Source organism: Rousettus aegyptiacus, unplaced genomic scaffold, assembly GCF_014176215.1.
Source record: "Rousettus aegyptiacus isolate mRouAeg1 unplaced genomic scaffold, mRouAeg1.p scaffold_m13_p_14, whole genome shotgun sequence".
Taxonomy (NCBI): domain Eukaryota; kingdom Metazoa; phylum Chordata; class Mammalia; order Chiroptera; family Pteropodidae; genus Rousettus; species Rousettus aegyptiacus.
This window is the reverse complement of record NW_023416289.1, coordinates 59,685,090-59,706,483: the sequence shown is the minus strand read 5'-3', so window position 1 is coordinate 59,706,483 and position 21,394 is coordinate 59,685,090. Positions and strand designations below refer to the sequence as shown.

The 21,394-nt window shown below is 63.4% G+C and overlaps 1 protein-coding gene and 1 long non-coding RNA gene across 12 annotated transcripts in view; one reads left to right on the top strand and one right to left on the bottom strand.

Moving 5' to 3' along the window:
- Positions 1 to 1,590: 1,590 nt before the first annotated feature.
- On the top strand, positions 1,591 to 20,577 carry LOC107515785. 9 transcript variants are annotated; one of them, XR_004954360.1, is made up of 7 exons: positions 1,591 to 2,207; positions 2,346 to 2,590; positions 2,990 to 3,089; positions 3,858 to 5,695; positions 6,222 to 9,544; positions 10,268 to 10,509; positions 20,467 to 20,577. It is a non-coding gene; the product is annotated as an uncharacterized LOC107515785 (long non-coding RNA). The 9 variants fall into 9 exon arrangements; XR_004954359.1 differs by lacking the exon at positions 20,467 to 20,577 and adding an exon at positions 12,080 to 12,622; XR_001598112.2 differs by lacking the exon at positions 20,467 to 20,577 and having other exon boundaries at positions 3,858 to 4,016; positions 5,524 to 5,695; positions 10,268 to 10,402.
- Positions 3,121 to 21,394, bottom strand: part of LRRK1 (leucine rich repeat kinase 1) — a 99,363-nt gene continuing 81,089 nt past the window's right edge. For 2 of the 3 annotated variants that reach the window (XM_036232048.1, XM_036232047.1), the window contains 10 exons: positions 19,390 to 19,639; positions 17,497 to 17,663; positions 15,743 to 15,940; positions 14,567 to 14,844; positions 13,515 to 13,709; positions 12,621 to 12,772; positions 11,996 to 12,113; positions 10,254 to 10,370; positions 7,293 to 8,557; positions 3,121 to 5,679 (listed from right to left, as the gene is read on the bottom strand). In XM_036232048.1, coding sequence (XP_036087941.1) covers positions 5,502 to 5,679; positions 7,293 to 8,557; positions 10,254 to 10,370; positions 11,996 to 12,113; positions 12,621 to 12,772; positions 13,515 to 13,709; positions 14,567 to 14,844; positions 15,743 to 15,940; positions 17,497 to 17,663; positions 19,390 to 19,639 — 2,918 coding nt within the window. In that variant the 3' untranslated portion in view covers positions 3,121 to 5,501. The remainder of the gene's footprint in view (positions 5,680 to 7,292; positions 8,558 to 10,253; positions 10,371 to 11,995; positions 12,114 to 12,620; positions 12,773 to 13,514; positions 13,710 to 14,566; positions 14,845 to 15,742; positions 15,941 to 17,496; positions 17,664 to 19,389; positions 19,640 to 21,394) is intronic. The other variant, XM_016154907.2, reaches the window with a different exon arrangement.

Here is a 21,394-nt window from a genome sequence, read left to right as displayed (position 1 = left end):
TCTGGAAGGAGTGGCACCAGCCAGAGCCTCGCCCTGGAGCCAGGCAGCCTGGGCCCAGAGGTTCCCCTGTGGGTGCCCCCCGGCCCCCAACCCGTGGCCGTGGCTCTGGGTCTTGGGACAGACCCCTCCCTTGGCCACGCTAGCCCCATTCACGTGACGGGGCAGCCTGTCCCCTGTGGATCGGTGTCTGTGGGCTGACGTGACCTGCAGCTGTGTTCGCTGGGGTCTGGTGGCCGAGCAGCCGAGGCGCTGGCCGAGAGCAGGGCGAGGGCTGGCAGGTCCCAGCCGGGAGGACAGGGGACGGAAAGGTCTTCGTGCTTCTAGGTGTGACTCTGCTGAGCGCCTCTCAGAGGGAAGGTCGTGCCCGGACTCCCACACCTGTGCCCGGCCCTGATGTGCCCCCCGCCCCTCAGACCCGCACGACCTCGGAGTGGACACAGGACCGACTCGGACCCATGCCGGGCCACGTGCAAGCGACGGAAGCGTGTGTACATGCACACACACACTGTACACGTGCACACACACTGCACACACATGCACACACACCTACATGATACACACAGCACATATGCACACACTGTACATGTGCACACACACTGTACACATGTACACACACCTACATGATATGCACGCACACACACACTGTACATGCATGTGCACACACCCTGATGATACACATGCACGCACAGTACACACACACTGTACACGGGCATACACACTGTACACACATGCACACACACCCAGATGATACACATGCACACACATTACACACACACTGTACATGCATGCACATGACACAGTGCACACATGCACACATTTGATACACACATACATTGTACACACATGCAGACACAAACCCACACGACACACACACTGCACACACATGCACACACACCTACATGATACACACGCACACACAGCACACATACACCATACATGCATGCGCACACACCCAGATGATACACATGCACAGTACACACACGATACACACTGTACACGTGCACACACACTGTACACGCATGCACACACACCTACATGATACACACGCACACACAGCACACACACACACTGTACATGCATGCACACACACCCTGATGATACACATGCACGCACAGTACACACACACTGTACACGCATGCACACACACCTACATGATACATATGCACACACATTACACACACACTGTACATGCATGCACATGACACACAGTGCACACATGCACACATTTGATACACACATACATTGTACACACATGCAGACACAAACCCACACAACACACACACTGCACACACATGCACACACACCTACATGATACACACGCACACACAGCACACACACACACTGTACATGCATGCACACACACCCTGATGATACACATGCACACACAGTACACACACACTGTACACGCATGCACACACACCTACATGATACATATGCACACACATTACACACACACTGTACATGCATGCACATGACACACAGTGCACACATGCACACATTTGATACACACATACATTGTACACACATGCAGACACAAACCCACACAACACACACACTGCACACACATGCACACACACCTACATGATACACACGCACACACAGCACACATACACACACTGTACATGCATGCACATTACACACACTGTGCATGCATGCACACACGATACACACACTGTGCACACATGCACAGATATGATACGCATACATTGTACACACATGCAGACACACAAACCCACACGACACACACACTGCACACACATGCACACCACCACCCCACACACGTCACACACACGCACATACACCACCTCATGGGCGTGCACATGTGTGCACACACACACAGCAAGCCTCGCAAGCCTGTGTCACATGCAGAAAAGCCGAGTGACACTCTTAAACAACTTAGTTACACAAGGACTGCAAGAAATCGGTGAGAAAGACCCCGGAAGGCCCGAGAGGACGACCTGCCGCCCCCTGCAGCCGGCCCCCCAGGCGCGCCTGGCTGCCTTGAGCCTCTGCCAGCCCCAGGTGTTTACAGACGGCCACAGCCACAGCGGCCACAGCGGCTCCTCCTCCCCGGATGCCATCCTGCATGGGATATGGGAGAGTCAACTCCTCCAGCCTGCAGACGCCTCCCTGGCGGGAGCCTGGAGCGCAGCGCCCCCTGGCGGCAGGTGCGGGAACTGCTCCTGGGGACGCGGTGCAATTCCCAGGTACGGGGTGGGGACCCGGTGCTGCTCTGAGGAATGGGGGTGGGGGGACCCGCACCCACCCCGCTCCTCCCCTGGGGTCCGGGGAGGGGCGGGGTCTTCCCCGAGGCCTTAACCGCGGCTGCCACCGTTGCCTTCCAGGGCCACACTGGCCGGTGTGCCAAGGAAGCCTCTGCGCCCCAACCCCACATCCCCCGGCTCAGGGTCCACCCGCCCGTCTCCCTCTAACTTCAGAAGACGAGGAGGAGGATGTCCCGGCGTGACTTTGTACAACCGGAATTCCTGTGCAGAGCCTTGTTGCCTGGCGACCGGGGCTGACGGGGACAGCCGGTGGGGGAGCTGAAGAGGAACATGCCCACCGGCCGGGCCTCCTCCCCGCACTGAGCGTAAGTGGACAGGGGACAGGCGGGCTCGCCCACCCGATCGTCCACCGTGAGGAACGCTGTGTGTGTGTGTGTGTGTGTGTGTGTGTGTGTGTGTGTGTGTGTGAGACGTGCTCTGGTCGGTGACTGTCGCCCAAGAAGCACCAACAGGAAAGGCGCGGAGGGCTCTGGCTGGCGCCCGCACATGCACAGACCAGGAGCCGGGGGGGGGGGGCGGGGAGGCGGGGGGAAGGGCTGCGACATCCTCTGCTCCCCCTGGTCCTCGGGTGGGTGTGGGGGGGGGGTCTGTCTGGACACAGAGGCCGAAGGTGACGGCCCCAGGGTGGCCCGGACCACGGAGGGCGAAGCGGAAACCGATTCCATTGGGGCGCCCGTCCTCACTCCTCCTCTCTTTGTTCCCAGCTCGCGGTCCCCACGTCAGGGGCTCCCCAGGACCCTCGTCGCCGTCTCCCGTCAGCCCGCGTCCACTGTTGCGTGTGCTACACCCGGACTCAGTTCTCAGGTGAAGGTGCTAGTAAAAGGTCACTCTCATATTTCAGGAAAAACGGGAGTTTATTTTTAAAGTTGGGCTACTCCGCGGGAACGGAGTCACGTGTGTCTCCTGAGTGGTTCTCAGACGGGGCTTGCGTGCCCCCCGAGCACCCTCCTCGGGCAGGCGTGAGAGTGGGGGTGACTGGGGAGGCCAGGGAGGGAGCCGTGGCCGCAGGTCGGGGCTGGGCGGGGGCCGTTGCTCCCGCACTGATCCTGATGGCGTAAGAACCATCACTGGCCATTTCACCGCCCAGGGCCAGAGGGGGTGTAGCTAGCTCGGGGTCGAGGGTTCAAGCTGGCAGGACATCAGAGCTGACCTCTGGGTGACAAGGATGCCACTCTGGACCCCGCTCTGTGGCTGGGCTGCTCCAGGGAGCATAACCACAGCCCTTGCCAATGACCTTCTGAGGAACATGTCATTGGGCGATTTCGTCGTGTGCGGGCATCACAGGGCACGCTTACACACACCTGGAGGGTGCGGCCCCACACGCCTGGGCCACACGGCACAGCCCGCCGCTCCCGGGGAACAAGCCTGTGCAGCCGGCCGAGGCACGTCCTTCCCGGGGTTCAGGGGGGAGGTCCCCCCTGGCCTGGCTCACCTTCCTGGAAAGGCTTGTTTACAGTACGAGCAGAGCAGGGGAGGTACGCAGTGAGCGTGAAGGGCCTGGGCCCCCTCGGGATGCTGTCGGGGTGCACGCACTCACAGCTCACTTGACGGCATTTTTTTTTTCCCCCATAGACGGTAACTGTACACAGCGCACTGCAAGTCGCTTTCCAGAAAAGCAGTGCATGTAGGGCGCCCTGGAGGGCACCGCAGACCTGCCGCGGTCCCCGAGAGCCGGCTGAGCGTGGTGCCGCTCCACGCGGACGCTGAGGTCGTCTCCGGCCGGGGGTCATCGTGAGTGACGCTGCGCCGACGTCCTTGTTCTGAGTCAGGCGGCAGGTGACGGGGACGGCAGGGCTGGGGTGGGGGGCGGACGGGGTCCTGTTTGCAGCCGGAGTTGACTGGGAGCCGTGGGTGCCAGGATGGTCACCAAAGCCCCGCTGAGGGCCCGGCGATGTGGGAGTGGGGGGCGCAGACCCTCCGCCGCCCTGGGGCTCGATGCCCCGGCCGGTAAAGGGGAACGGGGAGGGTGACAGCGCGGCCGTCTCTGCCCACGGAACCTGCCACGGGGCAGCCCGCCGGGGTCGCCCGGCCCACGCCGGCCAGTGGGTGGGGCCGGGCGGGACAGAGCCTGTGCTTCATGCCAAGCGCTCTGCAGGCGGAGGCTGCGACTTCGTCCTGAGAGCCTGTCGATGTTCAGATAAAAGGAGTCGCATGCCCCCGCACGCCCCGGCAAACCTCGAGTCTGACTTCTGAACTGGCGTGCAGCCTCAGGCTTCCTTCCGTCCTGGGTCAGCCGCCTCCGACGCTGACGCGCGGCAACCACGTGGGCCTCGTGCAGCAACATTCCTGCTGCGGCTCTTACACGTCCCCGGTTAAGTTTCACGTTTTCTACTCCCCTGCACGTGTGTGTGCGCACCACCTGCTGCACACGTGTGCACGTTATGCGCACTATTTGGTGTGAGCCCCTTAGGATGCGATTTCGCAACCAGAGGCCTGACCGCTGAGACGTTGCTGAATTTGTTCAAGTGAGCAACAATTATCATGTGCAAACAAACGGGGCTTGCGCTCGGGGCTGCGTCCAAGTTTATTTTCCAAAGCTATAAACACCAGGCCCTTTTCTAAGTCCCGCTGATCGAATGTCTCCTTCCTTTTGTCGGTGGAAGGAGAATGAGTCGGTGCCCTCAGCCCCGGCTGCTCCTGGGTCTCGGCTGCGAGGCTTACGGGGGCCCATTCCTTCCCTAGACGGTCCACGCTCCTCGCCCGGGGACCTTCTGGGCATTTCTCCACACTGGAGACATGTGATCTCGGCTTCCCCAAGCAGGGCCCCGGGAGCTCAGGAGCGTGTGAACGGCGCTGAGAACCTGGGGGCCACCCGGGGAAGGGGTACGGGTCGCTGTCGTCCTCTGGCCTTGTCTCAAATGGCCTCCCAATTGAGAGCCTCTAGTGTAACTCCATCCCCGACTCGGGGAGGAGGGCGGGCAGGCTCTGTGCGCTGTGCAGGCCCGGCCCCCTCCTCTGCCCCTGGAAGCGGATAAAGGAGGCGGGCGGAGTCTCTCGCCAGTCAGCCCCACCATCTTCCCTTGGGCTGTAAAGCCAGCAGCGGAGCAGGGGTATCTGAGTAACTGGAGAACCCCCAAACCACTGCCAGCACTACCTAGCAGCACGTGATTCATGGGAGAATCCAGGCCAACCTCTGGGTCCTCGGAGGGCTGCAGGGGGAGGGGTCCGGCCGCTGGCCCGGGCCGGCCGGGCCCAAGCGGCGGTCACGGCGCAGGGCTACCGTTTCTTCCGCGTGCAGGCCTCCAGCCGGCCCAGCTCCTCGTACGACTGGTAGAAAACGTCAAACTCGCGGGTGCCCCAGCCCCTCCAGACGGCCAGACACCACTCCATGTCTTCGTTCGCAAAGCCACAGACCACCGTGTCCTTGGCCACCACGGCCGCGTCCATGAGGCCCCTGCGGAGAGACGGGGGTATGTGTGAGAGAACCCACAGGGCCCCCTGCCCGGCTAGGGCCGGGACCCTTGGCCTGCCCCTTGGCAGGAGGACAGAGCCTGGGGAGGGCCGGGGCACCTGTAGGTCTCAGCCCGGCCCCACCCACCGCGGGCTCTGCTGCTGCTGCTTCCCCTCGGCGGGCCAGTGGTCCGGCCTGTAGGCAGCGGCTTCCTGACATCTAAAGAAGGGCCAAGGGCGTCGGTTCGGGTTCACGGAGATTGTCCGTAAGGGACTGACTTTTTGGAAGGAAACAGATGTGATCACAGTGGTTACCTCTGTTACGCGTCTCTGACTCCCAAGTGTCCGGAGAACACCACCGACTCATTCCTGCTCGTCCACGGCCCATGATACATTTTAACTTTCACTCAATTCCCTTGCCTCGTGCATGATTCTTTTCCCATTCTAAGCTTCCACATGCTTGGGAAATTCAGGGCATTGCATCAGGCAGGAAACCTAAGCCAAGTCCTGACCATGTACTTTTTGTGTCGTTTTGTTTTTTTTCAGGCTGCGGGTTATTTTGCATGATCTGTGCATATGGTTTCTTTTGGAAGCTGCCAGGCTGTGAAGCCCACCTCCTCTCGCGGCACCGGGAGCATGCTGCCTGGCACTGAGGCTGCCGGCGTGTACACCAGGACGTCCGGGGGCCCCAGCGCCTTCGGGGCCTTGCCGGGGCCTTGCACACTGCAGCTGTTTGCAGCGGGGATCGGTGTCTCAGGTGCATCCCAGGAGGCTGGTGGGCTCGGGCTGGGGGTCCTTCTGCTGGCTGGCCGTCTGTCCCCTACAGCTAGTTAGTGTGCCTGGCTCTTGGTAAACCTGCTTTTGGGGTCTATGTGGGCAAAACGACACCGGGGGAAACCGAGGGACAGCAGGTTCTCCGGGGTCAAGAGCCCTGGGCTCCACAGACCCACTTGTTCCCTGGGGAGCGAGACCTGCAACCTGGAAGCACTTCAAGCCCGCGTCTGGCACCTACATCAGCATCAAACCCAGGTCTTTACTCTAGAATCGCAGGACAAAGGTCCCTGGTCCTGGTGAGTCATGCTGGGGGCAAGGGAGGGAACTGCCTTGGAGGTTTCCTTGGTCCCTGACCTGCTCTGAGGGGGTCAGTCAGGGGTGCAAACATGCCTGGTGCCGGAGGGCTGTGGGGACAGTGGCGAAGCTGCCCGCCCAGCAGGACCCTCGCAGTGGGCCTGGCCTCTGTCCTGGCGGGACCCTGCAGACGGTACGGAGCCCCCGTGGCCGGGGCTGCCCCGCCCTCCGGAGGGCTCCCTACTTGGTGGGAAAGATAGTGCGCCACCACCTGGACCCCCGCTTCAACTGCAGCTCAACTCAGGTCCTGGGGGAGCACCCCTGGCAGGGCACTTGGTCCTGGTGTGCTCTGGGTTCCCCAGAAAGAGCCGCGGTGAACGGTGGCGGATGCCCAGGTCAGCCGGGACCTGCGGGTCCCCCGGGAGCTGCCTGGAGCATGCCGCCCGGCTCCCTGCGTGCCTTACGGCGACGCTGCTGGGCGCGATCTTATTTGCGGGGTGGCGGTGGGGGAGGGGGGCGTGGCGCCGAGGCTGCCCGCACGCGTCTTACCCCCACGCAGTCAGCTCCCGCGCCTTCAGGACGGCCACGACCCTGCCGCGCTGGGCGCCCGCATCCTTCTCCAGGCCGATGACGATCACGTCTCCGCCGCGTCTGCGAGGCCAGACAAGGCGGGGGAGCGCTGGGTGCGGGGCCCGCTGCGCCCCGACACGGAGCAGGCAGCAGTGAACCCCGGCTTGCAGAGGGGACCCCGGGCCGGCATCACGCACAAGCCCAGGGGGAGCCCTGACCCCGCCGGCCCCGCGGTGCCCCAAGCTGTCTGGGGGCGCATGGGCCAGCCTAGCGCGGCCCTTCTCAGGTAAGCTAAAGAGACCCCTCCGGATCCCAGAATAGGGGGAACCGGCCTGCGGATCTCCGCAGCACGAGCACGGTCCCTTGCTCCAGCACCCCCAGAGCGGCGCGCATGCGCAGGGGCGCAGCCAGCCGGAAACCCACCTGGGGACCCAGATGACGTCTTTGACCGCCAGCAGCTTCACGGCCTTCAGGTGCTGGCTGAACGCGTCCCCGTCCACGGGGCTCAGCTCGTGCTCGGCCCTGTCGCAGCCCGCCGCGGGCTCGCGCAGCCCGTCCGGGTCCTCGGCGTGCGTGGAGAAGGGCGCGCTGGACGAGCTGGCGGGGGACAGCGGGGCGCAGCGCGTTGGGGACGAGGAGCGGGAGGACATGGAGCAGTAGTCGGTCACGGAGTCCTGGTGCGTCAGGATCTGCGTGCCCAGCTCCTCGCTGTACATGATGCTGACGTCCGCGATGCGGTCCCCTTGTGGGCTGGCCACGTGGCTGTCCAGGGGCTCCAGGCCCACCGGGCCCACGGGAAACACGTCCCTGAGGGGGTTGGGGTCCCCGCAGAAGTAGCGGGCGCACAGCTGGTAGGTGGCCGCGTGGTACATGACCAGAGAGTTGGCCCTGTCGTCCAGGCACCAGACCACCTCCTCGCCCCCGCACTCGGAGCTGCACGCGATGGACGTGACCACCGAGGGCGCGCGGAAGGGCTCCAGCCGCCGGTGGATCTCCAGCGCCGCGCAGTCCACCACCAGCAGGCCCGGCCCGTTGGTGCACCAGACCTCGGAGCCGCTGTTGGCCACCTCCATGGCCTGCACCGGGTACGGGTTCTGCCGCACGTCGTCGTCCGCGATGCCGAACTTGGACCTGTTGGCCGTGTGCGAGCACAGGTAGGAGCAGCTGTCGTCGGGGGCGCCCCGCACCACGGGGAACACGGCCACCAGCCCGTCGGCCAGGCCCGCCAGCACCAGGTAGGAGTTCTGCGGGGAGAACAGCGCCGCAGGGCGCTCTAGTCTCGTGCCTTCTGGGGAGAATCGGCGGGTGCGGGACTCACCTCCACACGCACCCCGCCAGCACCCCGAGTCGTCGGGCCCCTGAAAAGGCAGGGACCGCCACCTTCCCTGGGGCGAGCAGGAGAGGCGGCGTGGGCAGCAGGGAGGTGCCCCTCAGAGGCGGGGCGTGGTTCCCGCCCGCCTGTTACCATGACAGCCGAGCCAGCGCTGGGTGGGTCTCACCGCCTGCCCCTGCGCCCCCACCACTGCCCCAGGGCGCTGGCCTGGCACAGGGAAGGACTGGGCCTCATGGGTGTCTGCGACCCCAGGGACTTCTGCTGGAGGCCCTCGAGAGGCAGGCCGCCCGAGGTGGAGAGAGGACCTGCCTCTGGCGCTACGGCACCATCACTGAGCCCTGAGAACGTTTACTGAAATCCGTCTTCAGGACCTGAGGAAAGGGAGCAGCCGAGGCACGCAGGAGCCACGTCTCTGTCTGAGCCTAGCTCCGGGCCGGGGTCAGGACAGAGAGCCTCACGTCCCCCGGCTGGGTGTGACCGAGCACGTGCAAGGATGCAGGGGTCTGCCCCCCAACCTGGCAGGGAGGCTCTGCACAGCACCGGCTCCGTTCTGGCTGGGCGGGCGGCGGTGCCCTGGCTTGGGGGCTCTGGCCAGCAGTGGCCTTAAATGACGCTTTGTGTTGCGTGACCTGAGCCCTGCCGCAGACCGGGTCCGAGCTGTCCAGCCTCGCCCACGCAGCCACAGTCATAAATGACTCTGAGGTTGATTTCAGACTTTTTTTTTTTCTTTTTAGAGAGAAGAGCGTCTGTTTCTGGGCCACCCGGAAGTGACGGCCTTGCTCACGTCTGCCTAGCATGTCAGCCTTTCCAAGATCCCTTCTCATCTCCATTTTACAGATGGGAAAGCTGCACTCCGATGACGAAGGCCAATACACAAAGCATCACCGGTCATGACACCGTGAGTGCTGTGAGCGGGGAGTGACCGGCGGGGGCCTCAGGGGGAGAGCAGGGCCTGGACCCCTGAGGCCACGGGGGCCGGGAATGAGCGTGGAGCAGCTCCTTAGAGCAGGGCTCTCGGCCTCGACCTTGAGAACTGAATTCGAGGCGGTGGGGGAGAGGTGTGCGCAGCCTGCGGGGTTCCTGGTGGGGGGTCCCTCACTGGCCCCGCAGAGGCACCCCGGTCTGCTCCAGGGAGTGGCTGAGCTCCCTGGGACCTGGGCTGGAGGAGCCTCACTCGGGGTTTCGTTTGAGAAAGGCAGGGGCCCAGCTCTTCGGGCTGCCTGTGAGGGTGCCAGTGGGGACGGAGACGGGGGGAGAGCCGGCAGCCCCCCAGGGCTCGGGCAGGGCCTGCCAGGGCCCGGGGAGGTGCTGGCCCTCTCCGATGCCACTGCTGTCAGAGGAGGAATGACACTCCCTCAGCGACTGTCCCTTTACAGAGTTTGCAGCAGAAGTGGGCTGTGGCGTCTGTGTGGGGAATGCTGGCTTCCACGTAGCCTTAGCCATAGGTGCTCGCACACCAGAAGGCCACTGGTGGTGGCTCAGGTCCCTGGGGCGCTAAGGCTGGCTGTGTGACCTGGTGGTCCAGGAGGGAGTGGCTTCGATGCCCCTCCCGCCAGACGGGAAGGGAGAAGCAGACACCTGTGCACCCACCTTCCCTGTTACCTCACCCTTTTTAAAACAGGCACCGCCAAGAAGCAGGTGACGACGGCCGGGGTGTCCAGAGCCCGCTGGGGCGTGTTCAAGGGGCACATGCCCTTCAGGCTGTAGATGTAGATCTTCTGGTCCTGAGGAGACAGAGGGGCCACTGAGACCTGAGGGCCACGTGGGGCCTGCCCCGGACGAGCCAGCATCTCCCATAGGGCCCCGTGGGCTCCCGGAGTCCCCCCTGCACCTCGGAAAGGAACATGGATGAAAGCTTTCCAAGTGATTGTTTGCAAATCTCTGTTCTTTGTGAAACTTTGAAAGACTTGTCTAAAGAAGGAAAATAAGGCTGCCTGTAATCCATTACGCCGAGAAAACCTCCTGTGGGGTTTGGGGCACAGAGTCCCAGTCTGTGGGGACTTGGTCTGTGTCCCCGTTCCCAGCGAAAGTGGGTGCGCACCCCTAGGCTGTGGCCACACTTTCCGCTTCCTGGGACGACACCTGCCACAGGCAGAGGCCCCATCCACCTAGTCCCTGAGGGGACAGGGTCGGAGCATCCTCCAGTGTCTACACCCAGGCATGCGCAAACGGGCTGATCCGTTGTCAGGGGCCGACTGTTTCCTAGTCTTTACTACACTGGATTATACCGGAATGAGCGTTGTTACAGGCACGGCTGTGTGTGTGCGTGCGCAGCTGTTCGTGTGCATGTGTGCACATGCGCCTGTCCATGCATACAGGCGTGTATGTGTGCAGATAGATGCACACATGCGGGCGTGCGCACATGTGCATGCCTGCACATGTGTACACGTCTGCGCATGCATCTGTACACGTGCACATGCGCACCTGTCTATGCATACAGGTATGTATATCTGCACATGCACACATGCAGGTGTGTGCAATGTGCATGTGCATCCACACGTGTACATGCATGCATGCATCTATATCTGTGTGCATGTCCACCTGTCCATGCATACAGGTGTGTGCCTGCACATGCAGGTGTGTGCAATGTGCAGGCATGCACACGTGTACGTGTGTGAATGCATCTGTACATGTGTGCGCGTGCACTTGTCTGCATGCACGTGTGTGCATGTGCACACGTCCATGCATACAGGTGTGCATGTCTGCACATGTGCGCATGTGTACATGCGCGCACACATCTGGGCATGTGTCCATGTACTGGTGTGTGCATGGTGCACATGTGCGCGTGCATCCGCACATGTGTGCATGTACACGTGTGCTTGTGCAGGTGTGCATGTGTTTTGCTCATTCCTTAGAACAGATTCTTAAAACTAAAATTACTGAGACTTACACAGCATGAAGAAATTTCTGACGCACGTTGGAACCACATTTCCCGACTGCCACGTGGAAAGGCTGCGCCAGTTTATAATCTCCCCGCGCCCCTCGGCAGCGGCAAGGCGTGGGCCTTCGGGCCTCCCTGTCTGGCCTTCTCAGAGGCGGCTTGGGCTTCCTGCTGCCTTCCTTTACGTGAAGGCCAAAGGCCTCAGAGCTGAGTGGGCTTGCTGTGTAGACCTGGCAGTGTTTTAAGAAACCCAGCCACTGGGCCCCCCCTCTGCTGGGCCCCTGTACCTGACACTCGGCGCCTGAGCCCCCGTCACCAGTGAAGGACGGGTGGGCTGAGCTGCCCGTGGGGAGACGCAGCTGCAGGGTCCCAGGCTGCGGGCGGTGCCCTGGGCCGCAGGGAATCTAGGTTCCCTGCATTTTGGGGGGCTGCCCACCTCGGGGAGAGGCCTGCGTGCTGGGTGCTCACCTCGGTGGCCGTCCACAGACAGCTGTGGACCTTGAGCTGACAGCTCAGCGTCATCCCCGCACAGCTCATCCTCTGCACCTCCAGGAGGCCCTTCTCGACGTTGGCCACCGTGTAGTTCCTGCCGGGGCGACAGGCGTGCGGTCAGCTGTGGTGGCCGGGGTCCGCCTCCCCCACTCTGGCCGGGCCTGCGGCGGCCTTGGAGGGGGACGTCAGCTCCAGGCTTTGTCCACCGCCCGGGGCCCGGGGCTGAATTTTGTCACACTCAGCGGGGCTCGAGGACCGACTGCTCCAGGCCTGCTCGACCATCCAGGCGGAGAAAGGCGGTCCCCAGGGAAGAAGCAAGCTCCGCTCCGGCCCCTGCCCTCTGGCCCCAACCCCTCCAGCACCGAGCAGAAGGCAGCTCCCAGCCTACAGCGAAGCCCTCCCTCGCCCCCGGCGCCCTGGCAGACGCCGCCTCCCGCGATCTCCTCAGCCACCGGGTGTGTGCGTGAACACCCCTCCAGCTCTCAGCCCATAGCCCGCCGCCCACCAAACGCCTCTCCCCGAGTCACCCCTCGCTGGCCCCCAATCACGTGGCCGCCCCCAACTCCGACAGCAGCAGGGCCAGGGGGCCTCAGGACGTTACCTGGACCCCTCTTTCCCGTCCCAGAAGACCACCGTGTAGTCTTGGCCTTGGGGTGAGAAGAAGGCCGACTGCTTCCCGCAGGGCAGCAGGTACATGAAGGTCGCGAAGGTGGGATCCTGCATCTGGCTCACCACTGACAGGGCCAGCGGGCGCTGAGGGAGAGAGGCCGCCAGGGTCACGTACATCCTGACGGATGCCCGTTCTGCCCATGAGACCGAGGATCTCGGACCAGGGCAGAAGGGCTGGAACCTGCTCATTGGAGACCCCCCTCCAAACAACTGGGGACCGGAAACAGGCCCTTCCTGGTGACTGGGTCCCGGTGCCCTCAGCACCTGTAGCTCGGGGAGACCACTGGCTCCTTCTGGAAACAACTAGCTTTAAAAGGACAACATGGCCTACGGCCGTGCTGCCCTGAACAAGCCCAATCTGGGTTGCTCTCAGAAGCCAGGCAGGGTTGGGCCTGGTGAGTACTTGGAGGGGAGACCACCTAGGAAGACCAGGTGGTCTTTTGTAGGCACAAAAATAAAAAAAATAAGGGATTGTAAACTGACAGGGTCCTTGTAATCTGTGAGGTCAACCAAGGGTTGCCTCGCCTAAAATGACAAAAAAGTAAATAAATAAAATGATAATGTGATGACGGCCTACCATGAGCAAACCTTCCAGCCATTTCTCTGCAAAAAGACAATGACGTCCTCTCTGCCCTTGCACAGGGATGGTAGAAAGGGCTGGAACACCGTACATGGTGACCCAACCTCGAGGTCGGGGAGGGAAAAATAGCCCATTTTCCCGAGGGGCGTCTGTCTCTTTCTAGAAGAGGCAGGCGTTGGCGACCCTCCATCCCTGCGGGCGGGCAGCTGCACACGCGCGCGCAGGACCCTCTGCCTCCCTCGGTACCTTCTCGGGCCGCGTGTCCCAGCACTCCATCATGAGCACCTGCAGCCGGTGGAACTGCACCTCCTCCGGCTGGCCCAGCACCGGCCGGATGCCCTTGGACAGCTTCTTGGCGATCTGCAGCTGGTGGTGGCCCAGCGCCGGCCGCTGTCCGGACAGCAGCTCGTACAGCACCATTCCGTAGGAGAACATGTCCACCTGGGCAGACACGCGAGCCCGAGTCAGGTCCCCTTCCCCGGGCTCGGCAGCCTTCGCAGGCCGGAGGGAGCAGGGAGACTTGGGCCCCGTGCCAAGGGGGACCCTCGCCAGCCCTGCGGACATGGGAGCCACCTGTCCGAACGTCTGGCCGACCGTTATTCTGGCCCTTTATCCGCCCATCTTGTTTCCTTGCCCCCTTCTCTCTGTCTGCCCACATCCATGCCCATCCTTTTGCACACCGGTCTACCCCTCCTCCTGCCTACCCCTCCATCCCGAGCACACACGCTCAGACTAGCTCACCACCGGGCACTGGGTCAGGGCTCCAAGGACACCATGGGCCTCGCCCTTGACCTTGAAGGCAAGGCAGGACGACACAGACCCCAGCCTAACATGCTCGCTGCTAGACGAACAGTACGTGCAATTCATACACGGGGGGCCTGCCCCCTAGATCACGCCAGGCTGACTCCTCTGATTGTAACGTCCTAAGGAGGCCTGGCAATGGGAGAGTCGTGCAGGCTTCCAGAAGGGCCAAGAAATAACTTCTGGGCAGGATGAGGGCTGAGAGAGACCTGAGAAGTTTCAGCACGAAGGTTCCTGCTGTAATCTCAGTTTTGAGGCGCTCGGCCTGCGTCACCTGCTACTAAGCAGCTCTTATCTTTGGCACATGGATTTGCCATTATTATCATCATCATCGTCATCATTATCATTGTGATCTTGTTAACGGCCGCAGGGGCCGGGTCACCCCTCACGCGCCTAGGGTATTCTTAAAGCCATCAGGCCGTGGGCCGCCTGCTCGGCGCGGGGGACACGGCGCTCGGACGCGGCAGGCACTGGCGGGACCGCGAGGGGCCGGGTACCTTCTCGTCGTACACGATGCGGGGCCGGATCTCCGGCGCCTGGTAGCCAGGAGTGCCCTCCACGCCCAGGGCGCCCTCGTGGAAGGACTGCCTCGAGATGCCGTAGTCCGACAGCTTGATGTTGACGTGCTCCTTGGGGTCGAGGGACCAGACCAGAATGTTGTCCGACTTCAGGTCGCAGAAGATGATGTTTTTCTTGTGCAGGTAGGCCAGGCCGGAGGCGATCTGGTAGGCGATCTTTTGGGTGAGCATGTGCCCCAGCGGCATAAAGGAAGAATCTTTGCAAAGAACAAACAAACAAACAAAAATGCAGCGAGCTGTCAGCTGGGCGACCGTGTTCTCTGCCTACCTTCTGTCTCCCCGAGGCTGATGCGTCCTCGTCACTCTCCACACTGGAGGAGGTGGACAGTGACCTCCTTCAGGCAAATGTCATTTAGGAGAGACACGCCTGCTCTTGCAGGCTCATTCATGGCACCTCGGGCCCGCAAGTGCTGCTTTTATTAAAAGCGCCAGGATTCGACAGTCCTCGCGTACCGCTCGGGCCCCCGGTCGCCGTACGGTCAGGGGCAAGTTGGTGGGTGCAAGAGGCTCATTAAAAAAACGGATTTGACACTGAGGAAGAAATCATTGATGTTCATGGCATTTTTTTTTTCTTCCTGAGGCAGAAACAGCTACCTCTGTTCCTCTGACAGTGCTTTGGAATTTAGTTACCTATTTCTCACAGTCAGTTATTTAAAAATCTTATTAAAAAATAAGATTGGTACAAGTGGTCTCAGAGTTTTACCAGCGCGAGCGAGTGGGGTCTGTCCCGGGGGAGGAAGTCACTTCCTTGGCCGGGCGGCCGTGAGCACCAGGCGGCTGCTGCTCAGCCCCGCACCCCGACCCCGGCCGCCCCGCCGAGGCCCAGCTGTCCTCCCAGCGGGGCTCTTACTGCCCTTGTCACAGCCAGGGCACTGAGCCGCCGCCTGGTTCACGCCCGAGAACCGGGCCCAGGGCCCTGGTGCTAACTTTACAGTGCGAGCGTCTCCGGCCTCGACGGCCCGGCCACGGCGGCTTAGACCTGGTCGCCCAGGGGGGTGGCCCTGCGGGCCGGGGCCCTGTCGCTGGGCCAGGTGGGAGGCAGTGCCCAGGCCTCCACGGGCCGCGCACCGGGAACGCTCGCGGCGGGGCGCGTACCTCTGGCGTTCTCGGACAGCACGGTGTTGAGGCTGCCGAGCGGCGCGAGCTCCAGGGCGAAGCAGAGGGGGTGGACGCTGATGCCGATGAGGGACACGATGCAGGGGTGCTGCAGCGCGTGCAGCATGCTGGCCTCCTGCCGGAACTCCGAGAAGTTCTTCATGGCGTCCGTGGCCCGCAGGTGCCTCAGCATGGTGTCTGCAGGGGGCAGCCCGGCGTCAGCGAGCGGGGGGCGGGCCCTGCACCGCCGCCCAGGGGCCCCGTCCCAGCCGCACGTGGGACTCAAGGGGCTGGCGGGCCGGGGCGCCCCATCCCTGGGGGGCCGTGCACGTCCCCACCCTCGTCACCCCGCTGGCTCACATGCAGCCCTCACCCCGTCCCACTGCTGGCCGCCTGAGGGTCACCGCTGAATCTTATTCCAACTCTGCACCCCGTGGAGACGGGCCGTACGCAGGCGCCTGACTGGCCACCCACAAGGACGCTGAGGGTTTTGTCACTGCTGCCCACTTTGTCCCCCTACCCGGAGGCCAGGACACCGAAGGCAGAACAGACCACCACCTCCTAGTCCGGAGAGCACTGTGGGGCAGCCCCGGGCCCGTGCCATGCCGTCTCGGGCCAGAGGGGAAGGGGCCCTGGGCAGCGGCGGGTGCCGTGGCCTCCCGGTGCTCTCGGAACCCGTCCCTGCGGAAGGCGCCTGCCCACCTCCCCCGGCCCTGCTTGTCCTGTGCCCCGATCTGTCCCTCCCCTGTGGTCCGATTTTAAAATCGGGGATCCGTGGACACGGAGATTCGAACAGCAGGAAAAAAAAAAATCTTGGCAGTTCAAAAGCATCGCTTGTGCCGGGACTAGTCTGTTTCCTCAGCGCACGAGTTTCGTTTCTCACTTTGGGCCTTTAACCCGTGACAAATTTACTTCTGACGGTGGCGCCCGACCCACGTCTGCGCCCCGCTTTCGTGAAGAGTCGGCCTTTTCCCTCTACTCGTGACGACCCCCCCGAGACGTGCGGGCTTCCCACACACACGTGCGTGGTCTCTGCTCCGGGGGCGGCCTGTCCTCGCCCGAGAAAGCCGCCCTCACGCCCGGGCACTGAGGAGTCGCGACCTGGGCCGGGCAGGCCTCCCTCCCCCGTCTCGCGTTATTGAAGTTTCTTGTCACTTCACGTGCATTTTTTCTACCAAGAGTGTAAATCGTCATTGTGATCGCAGAGGTGACTGTGGTGTGACGGACGTGTGTGCAGCCGGCTGGGAGCAAGGCGGCCCCCCGGCGCCCGCTCCGGCTGGCCACTGAGCAGCAGGGGCTCCACGTGACGTGTGCCTGAGTGCGCCAAGGCGAGGGGGTGTTCCTTCCTTGGTGGGGGTGAGGGCGGCGAGAAGCCCCCCATGCTACCTTCCTCCCTTTAAGGGAGGCGGCTGACAGGGTCCCACGGGCTGAGCGGGTCTGCCCGAGGTCTGATCACGTGCCCGCCAGGGGCCAGGCCTGTGCCAGACACGGAGCAGGTGGACATGGTACGGGCGACCCATGCTCCTGGGCTCCTGGGGGCTCATGCCTGGGCAGGAGAGTGATCCCCGAAAGCGAACGGCAGGCCCCCTTCCGCATGGCCTCGGGCCTGGCCCACGTCCCGTCAGGTGCCAAACGACTGTCCCCGGGCCCCGTGATGGCCTCGCCGGCTCCCCTCCCCCCGCCTGCGGCCTCGGGGCTCTGTGAGGTTTGGATGCAGCACCTGTCTGAAAGGCGGCGACGCAGGGGCTGGTTACCTGCGGGCGCGTTGGCGAAGTTCTTGAACTTCTTGATGTGGAACTGCTTCACGGCCACGGGCTGGCCCTGGTACCGGGCCCGGTAGATGACGGTGCCGCTGCCGCCCTGGCCCAGGACGCTGCTCTTGTCTTCGCTGTGCTCCAGCCTGCTGTTCTCCAGGAAGAGCCTGCCGGAAGCACAGCGCACCGGGGTCAGGGCGGAGCCCCGGGGGGCGGACGCGGGGGCGGCTCGGCCGCTCGTTCCCCGCCGTGGAGAGTCGGGGATCGAAGCCGTCCGTCCGTGGGGTCGGGCGGATCCGGGCGGGCCATGCGGCCTTGGCGACCCGCAGTCTCGCACGGGGGTGGCCCCGTGGGAGCAGGTGGTGACTGGCACCCGGGAGCCTCCGCGAGGGGCGGATGTGGAAGAAAGTCCTTCGGACGTTTTCCTCCCCAGGCCTGTGCTTGGAGAGCCGGTACCCATCAGGCAAATGATGCGTATTCACTGCTCGCCTGGCTGTTTCCCCGTTTCTTTTCATTAAGTGGAGAATCCTATAACCACCACGCAGAGCCTGTGGTCGGCAAGACCAACGTCTTCGCAATCAGTGACTAGGATGTCATCTGAGGGCAGGGGGTGCAGACCTCGCCAACGTTGGTCTGTGCGTTCCAACCCTAGATAAACCTATAGCCATTTCTGCTGGGCTCCCGGAAATACTGCAAGGTGCTCCTGGAATGGAGGGCCAGGCGGACCCAAAGCCCTCCCTGTCCGGGCCTCGCCCCGGTATGCTGAGGCCCACCTGGGTCCCTCACCAACTCCCTCTGCCAGGGGCCCCCACTGGAGCCGTCCTGGCCCCACAGACCCCCCTTCTCCAAGACGCAAGTGTGCAATGTGTGCGATGGTTACGGGGCCACAGCCGGAGTTCCCAGAGGCCTCTGCTGCGTCTCGAGCCCTGTTCAGGTCGCTGGGCTTTTTGGCCAAGTAACTCGGTCTACAAACCACGCTGCCCGCAGCTGCGCTCAGAACCTGGCCAGCGGCGACAAGCAGCCTGGCTGCCCAGACTCGGGGAAATAGGGTTCAGTAAATACGTGGAAATTCAAACACTTTGGGGCTAACTAATCAGGCACCTTCCCCAAAAGAATCCGGTTCACACACATGTGAAACTCTGCATGTGGCCGCAGAAGCTACGGCCACGCATTTAAGATCGAGGATTAAAGGAAAGAGTTCGCGGTAACGGGGGGCATTGAAAAGAACTATGGGGAAGTTAGCCAATGTAGGGACCAGTTCCTAATAGACTCACCCCGAAGCATGCTTTGGAGCCCCGATTCTACGGTACCACAGAGCGCTCCACATCTACTTTCTGGGGACGGGGGAGCAATTTGGAAAAAAATGAGAATACCAATATTCTTCCTCCACCCCCAAAAGTTCTTCTTTATCAAAGCTAGCTACGGTCATCCTCTGAAGAAGGAAATAACGGGACTTCACAACTCCAGAAAGGTTGGCGGCCACTAAAGTCGACGTCCCCGGGGAGCCCACACCGCAGCTTTCTGGTGTTCACGACTACAGAGGAGCCCGCGTTCTACCGAGCACCTGGATTCCGTGCCGGTTCCCTGTGGGGTGGGGCCACTAACGTGTTCCGTGTCCTGCAGCCTGTCTCCCCAGCCGTCAACTTAGATCGGCAGAGGCAGACTCCGCAGACATCGGGGTTCCAAACGCCCAGCCGCAGGGCAGCAGTTAGGGGGTCGGCGCTTGCCGAGAGATGAGAACGGGCCTGCAGGCTGGGGAGCACCCCCTTCCGCAGTGAAGCGGGACTCAGAGGGGCGCCCTGCTCGTGCGAGGGACCCCCCCCCCTCCCCGGCAGCCTGGGGCGGGGCCCTGAGAGTCGCCGAGGCCGGCTGGGAGGCTGGGCTGCTGCGTACCTGGCTGGGAAGTCGGTCATGAACAGCTCGGGGACCAGCTCCTGGAGGGGCACGGGGAGGTCGGGGTGCCTGGGGCAGGAGATGAAGTCCCACTCGACGGCCGTCAGCACGCAGTCTTCCATGTCGAAGTACTGCACGGCTTCCGCTCGGTCGCCGGCGTCGGCGTGCTGGGCCCGGGAGGCCTCGCAGACCGGGCAGGGCACGTACTGCTCCATGAGTGGGGTCCCGTCGCTCTCCGTGGCCGTCAAGGCTAAATGGGGACGGAGCGAGGGACGGCTCACACACAGGCGGCTGCAGCCGGGTCCCTGAGCAGCACCCGGCAACCCCAGGCTGGGCAGGCCTCTCCTCTCCCAGGAGGGCCTGTCTGCCGAGCCCTGGGCCCCAAGGCATGGCTGCCCCGTGACTGCCACACTCAGGTTCCTTTTGAGAGCGTGAGCCTGAAGGTCACGCAGGGCAGGGTCGGGGTGCACTGGATGGCTGCTGGTGGCCCCTGTCGGAGGGGCCGAGAGGTTGGGGATCCCTCCCGGCTGGGCCCCGACAGCACGCTGCGGGCTGGGGCTGAGCTGTGCCCCAATGAGCAAACCACGACCAGCAAGGAGCCACTGTTAGAATCGGGAAGGCCAGGCTCGCGACGACCCTGACGCTCTCTGGGAGAGCGACTCACGGGGAGGCCAAATACGGAGCGTACGGCACATCCCAGTCGTCCGACATGGGCTCCCCGGGAAAGGGGGTGCGAAGGAGTGCCCTGGAAGGCGCCCGGACGCGCTCCTGGGGCGAGCGGGTGGCCTGCTTCGTGCAGCGACTCCTAGAACGTCCTGGGCGCGTGTGCCGTCCACGGCTGGCGGTGCCGGCCCCAGGAAGCCCGGCCTCAGGCCCCCGGCCCGGTCCCTGCTGTGGACTGAGATCTACCCCCGCGTCAAAGCAGCAGCGTCTCCGCTGTGGGGGGCCCTGGTTGGTGGGGAGGGTCCAGGGGGGTTCACGTGGCCCCCCGTGATGGCCAGGCACGACCGTCACAGCTCACACACCAGACGGTCTTCTCGTAGGGCCCCCCCAAGCTTTTTCTTTTTTTCCTTGCAGGTCACCTTCTCATCTGCACCTGGAGGACCCCAGGCTCTGGCGTCCAGACTGAGCATCTGGAGCGCCCCCTGCTGCCGTTCCCTGAGCACTTCCTGCAGTGCCGTCCTGGGACCCGGGGGTGGGCGGGTATGGGGGGGCCGGGGAAGCCGGTTCGGGGGGGGGGGGGGTCCCAGGCGCCTGGCCAGCTCGGGGTCCTAGGGGACTGGCCGGCTCGGGGAGCCGGGGGCCTGGCCGGCTCGGGGTCCTGGGGGCCTGGCCGGCGGGCCAGAGGCGCTGCTCGGATTCCGGACTCGCCCTCCGCTTGCTCAGCCACCAGCCTTCGGAGGCTGAGGGCTCCCCAGGAAGAGGCCCCCCACCCCTGCCTGGACGGCCTCCTCCCTGCAGGGCGCGCCCTGGGTTGGTCTCCGCCCCGGCAGCAAAACAACAGTGCCACTTCAAAGAGTGTTTTCTTTGGGTGGACAGTCAACGAGGAAACTGACCAAAGGGCCTGAGGAGGGCCGTGTGGGTGGCTGCGCACCTCTGGGAGTTGGGGGTGGGGGCGGGCAGGGAAGGAACACGGGGGCCCTTGGCAGGTGCGGCCCCCGCCTCCCCATCTGGGGGCCCCCCGGGTTCCAGCAGTGTGGCCTCACTGCGTAAACAAGGCTGTGTGAGGCCCCACCGAGGGCCGCCTTGGGCCGTGCGTGGTGACAGGGCTGTCCTTCCCCACACACCTCGGGGAGCCGGGGGGGGGGGGCCGCGCCCGCACACGCCCAGCAGGATCCAGGCTCATGTCTCCCCGTGGTGCCCTCTCGAGCCCACGGCTGGGTGCCCCAGGGGTCGCGACTCCCCTGGAGGGCCATGAGGGCCCCTCTGGTTTCTGTCACTCGCATCAGAAGCCCCACCCAGCTTGTAAGGAAGTACAGGGGACCCTGAAACCATGCAGGCTGAG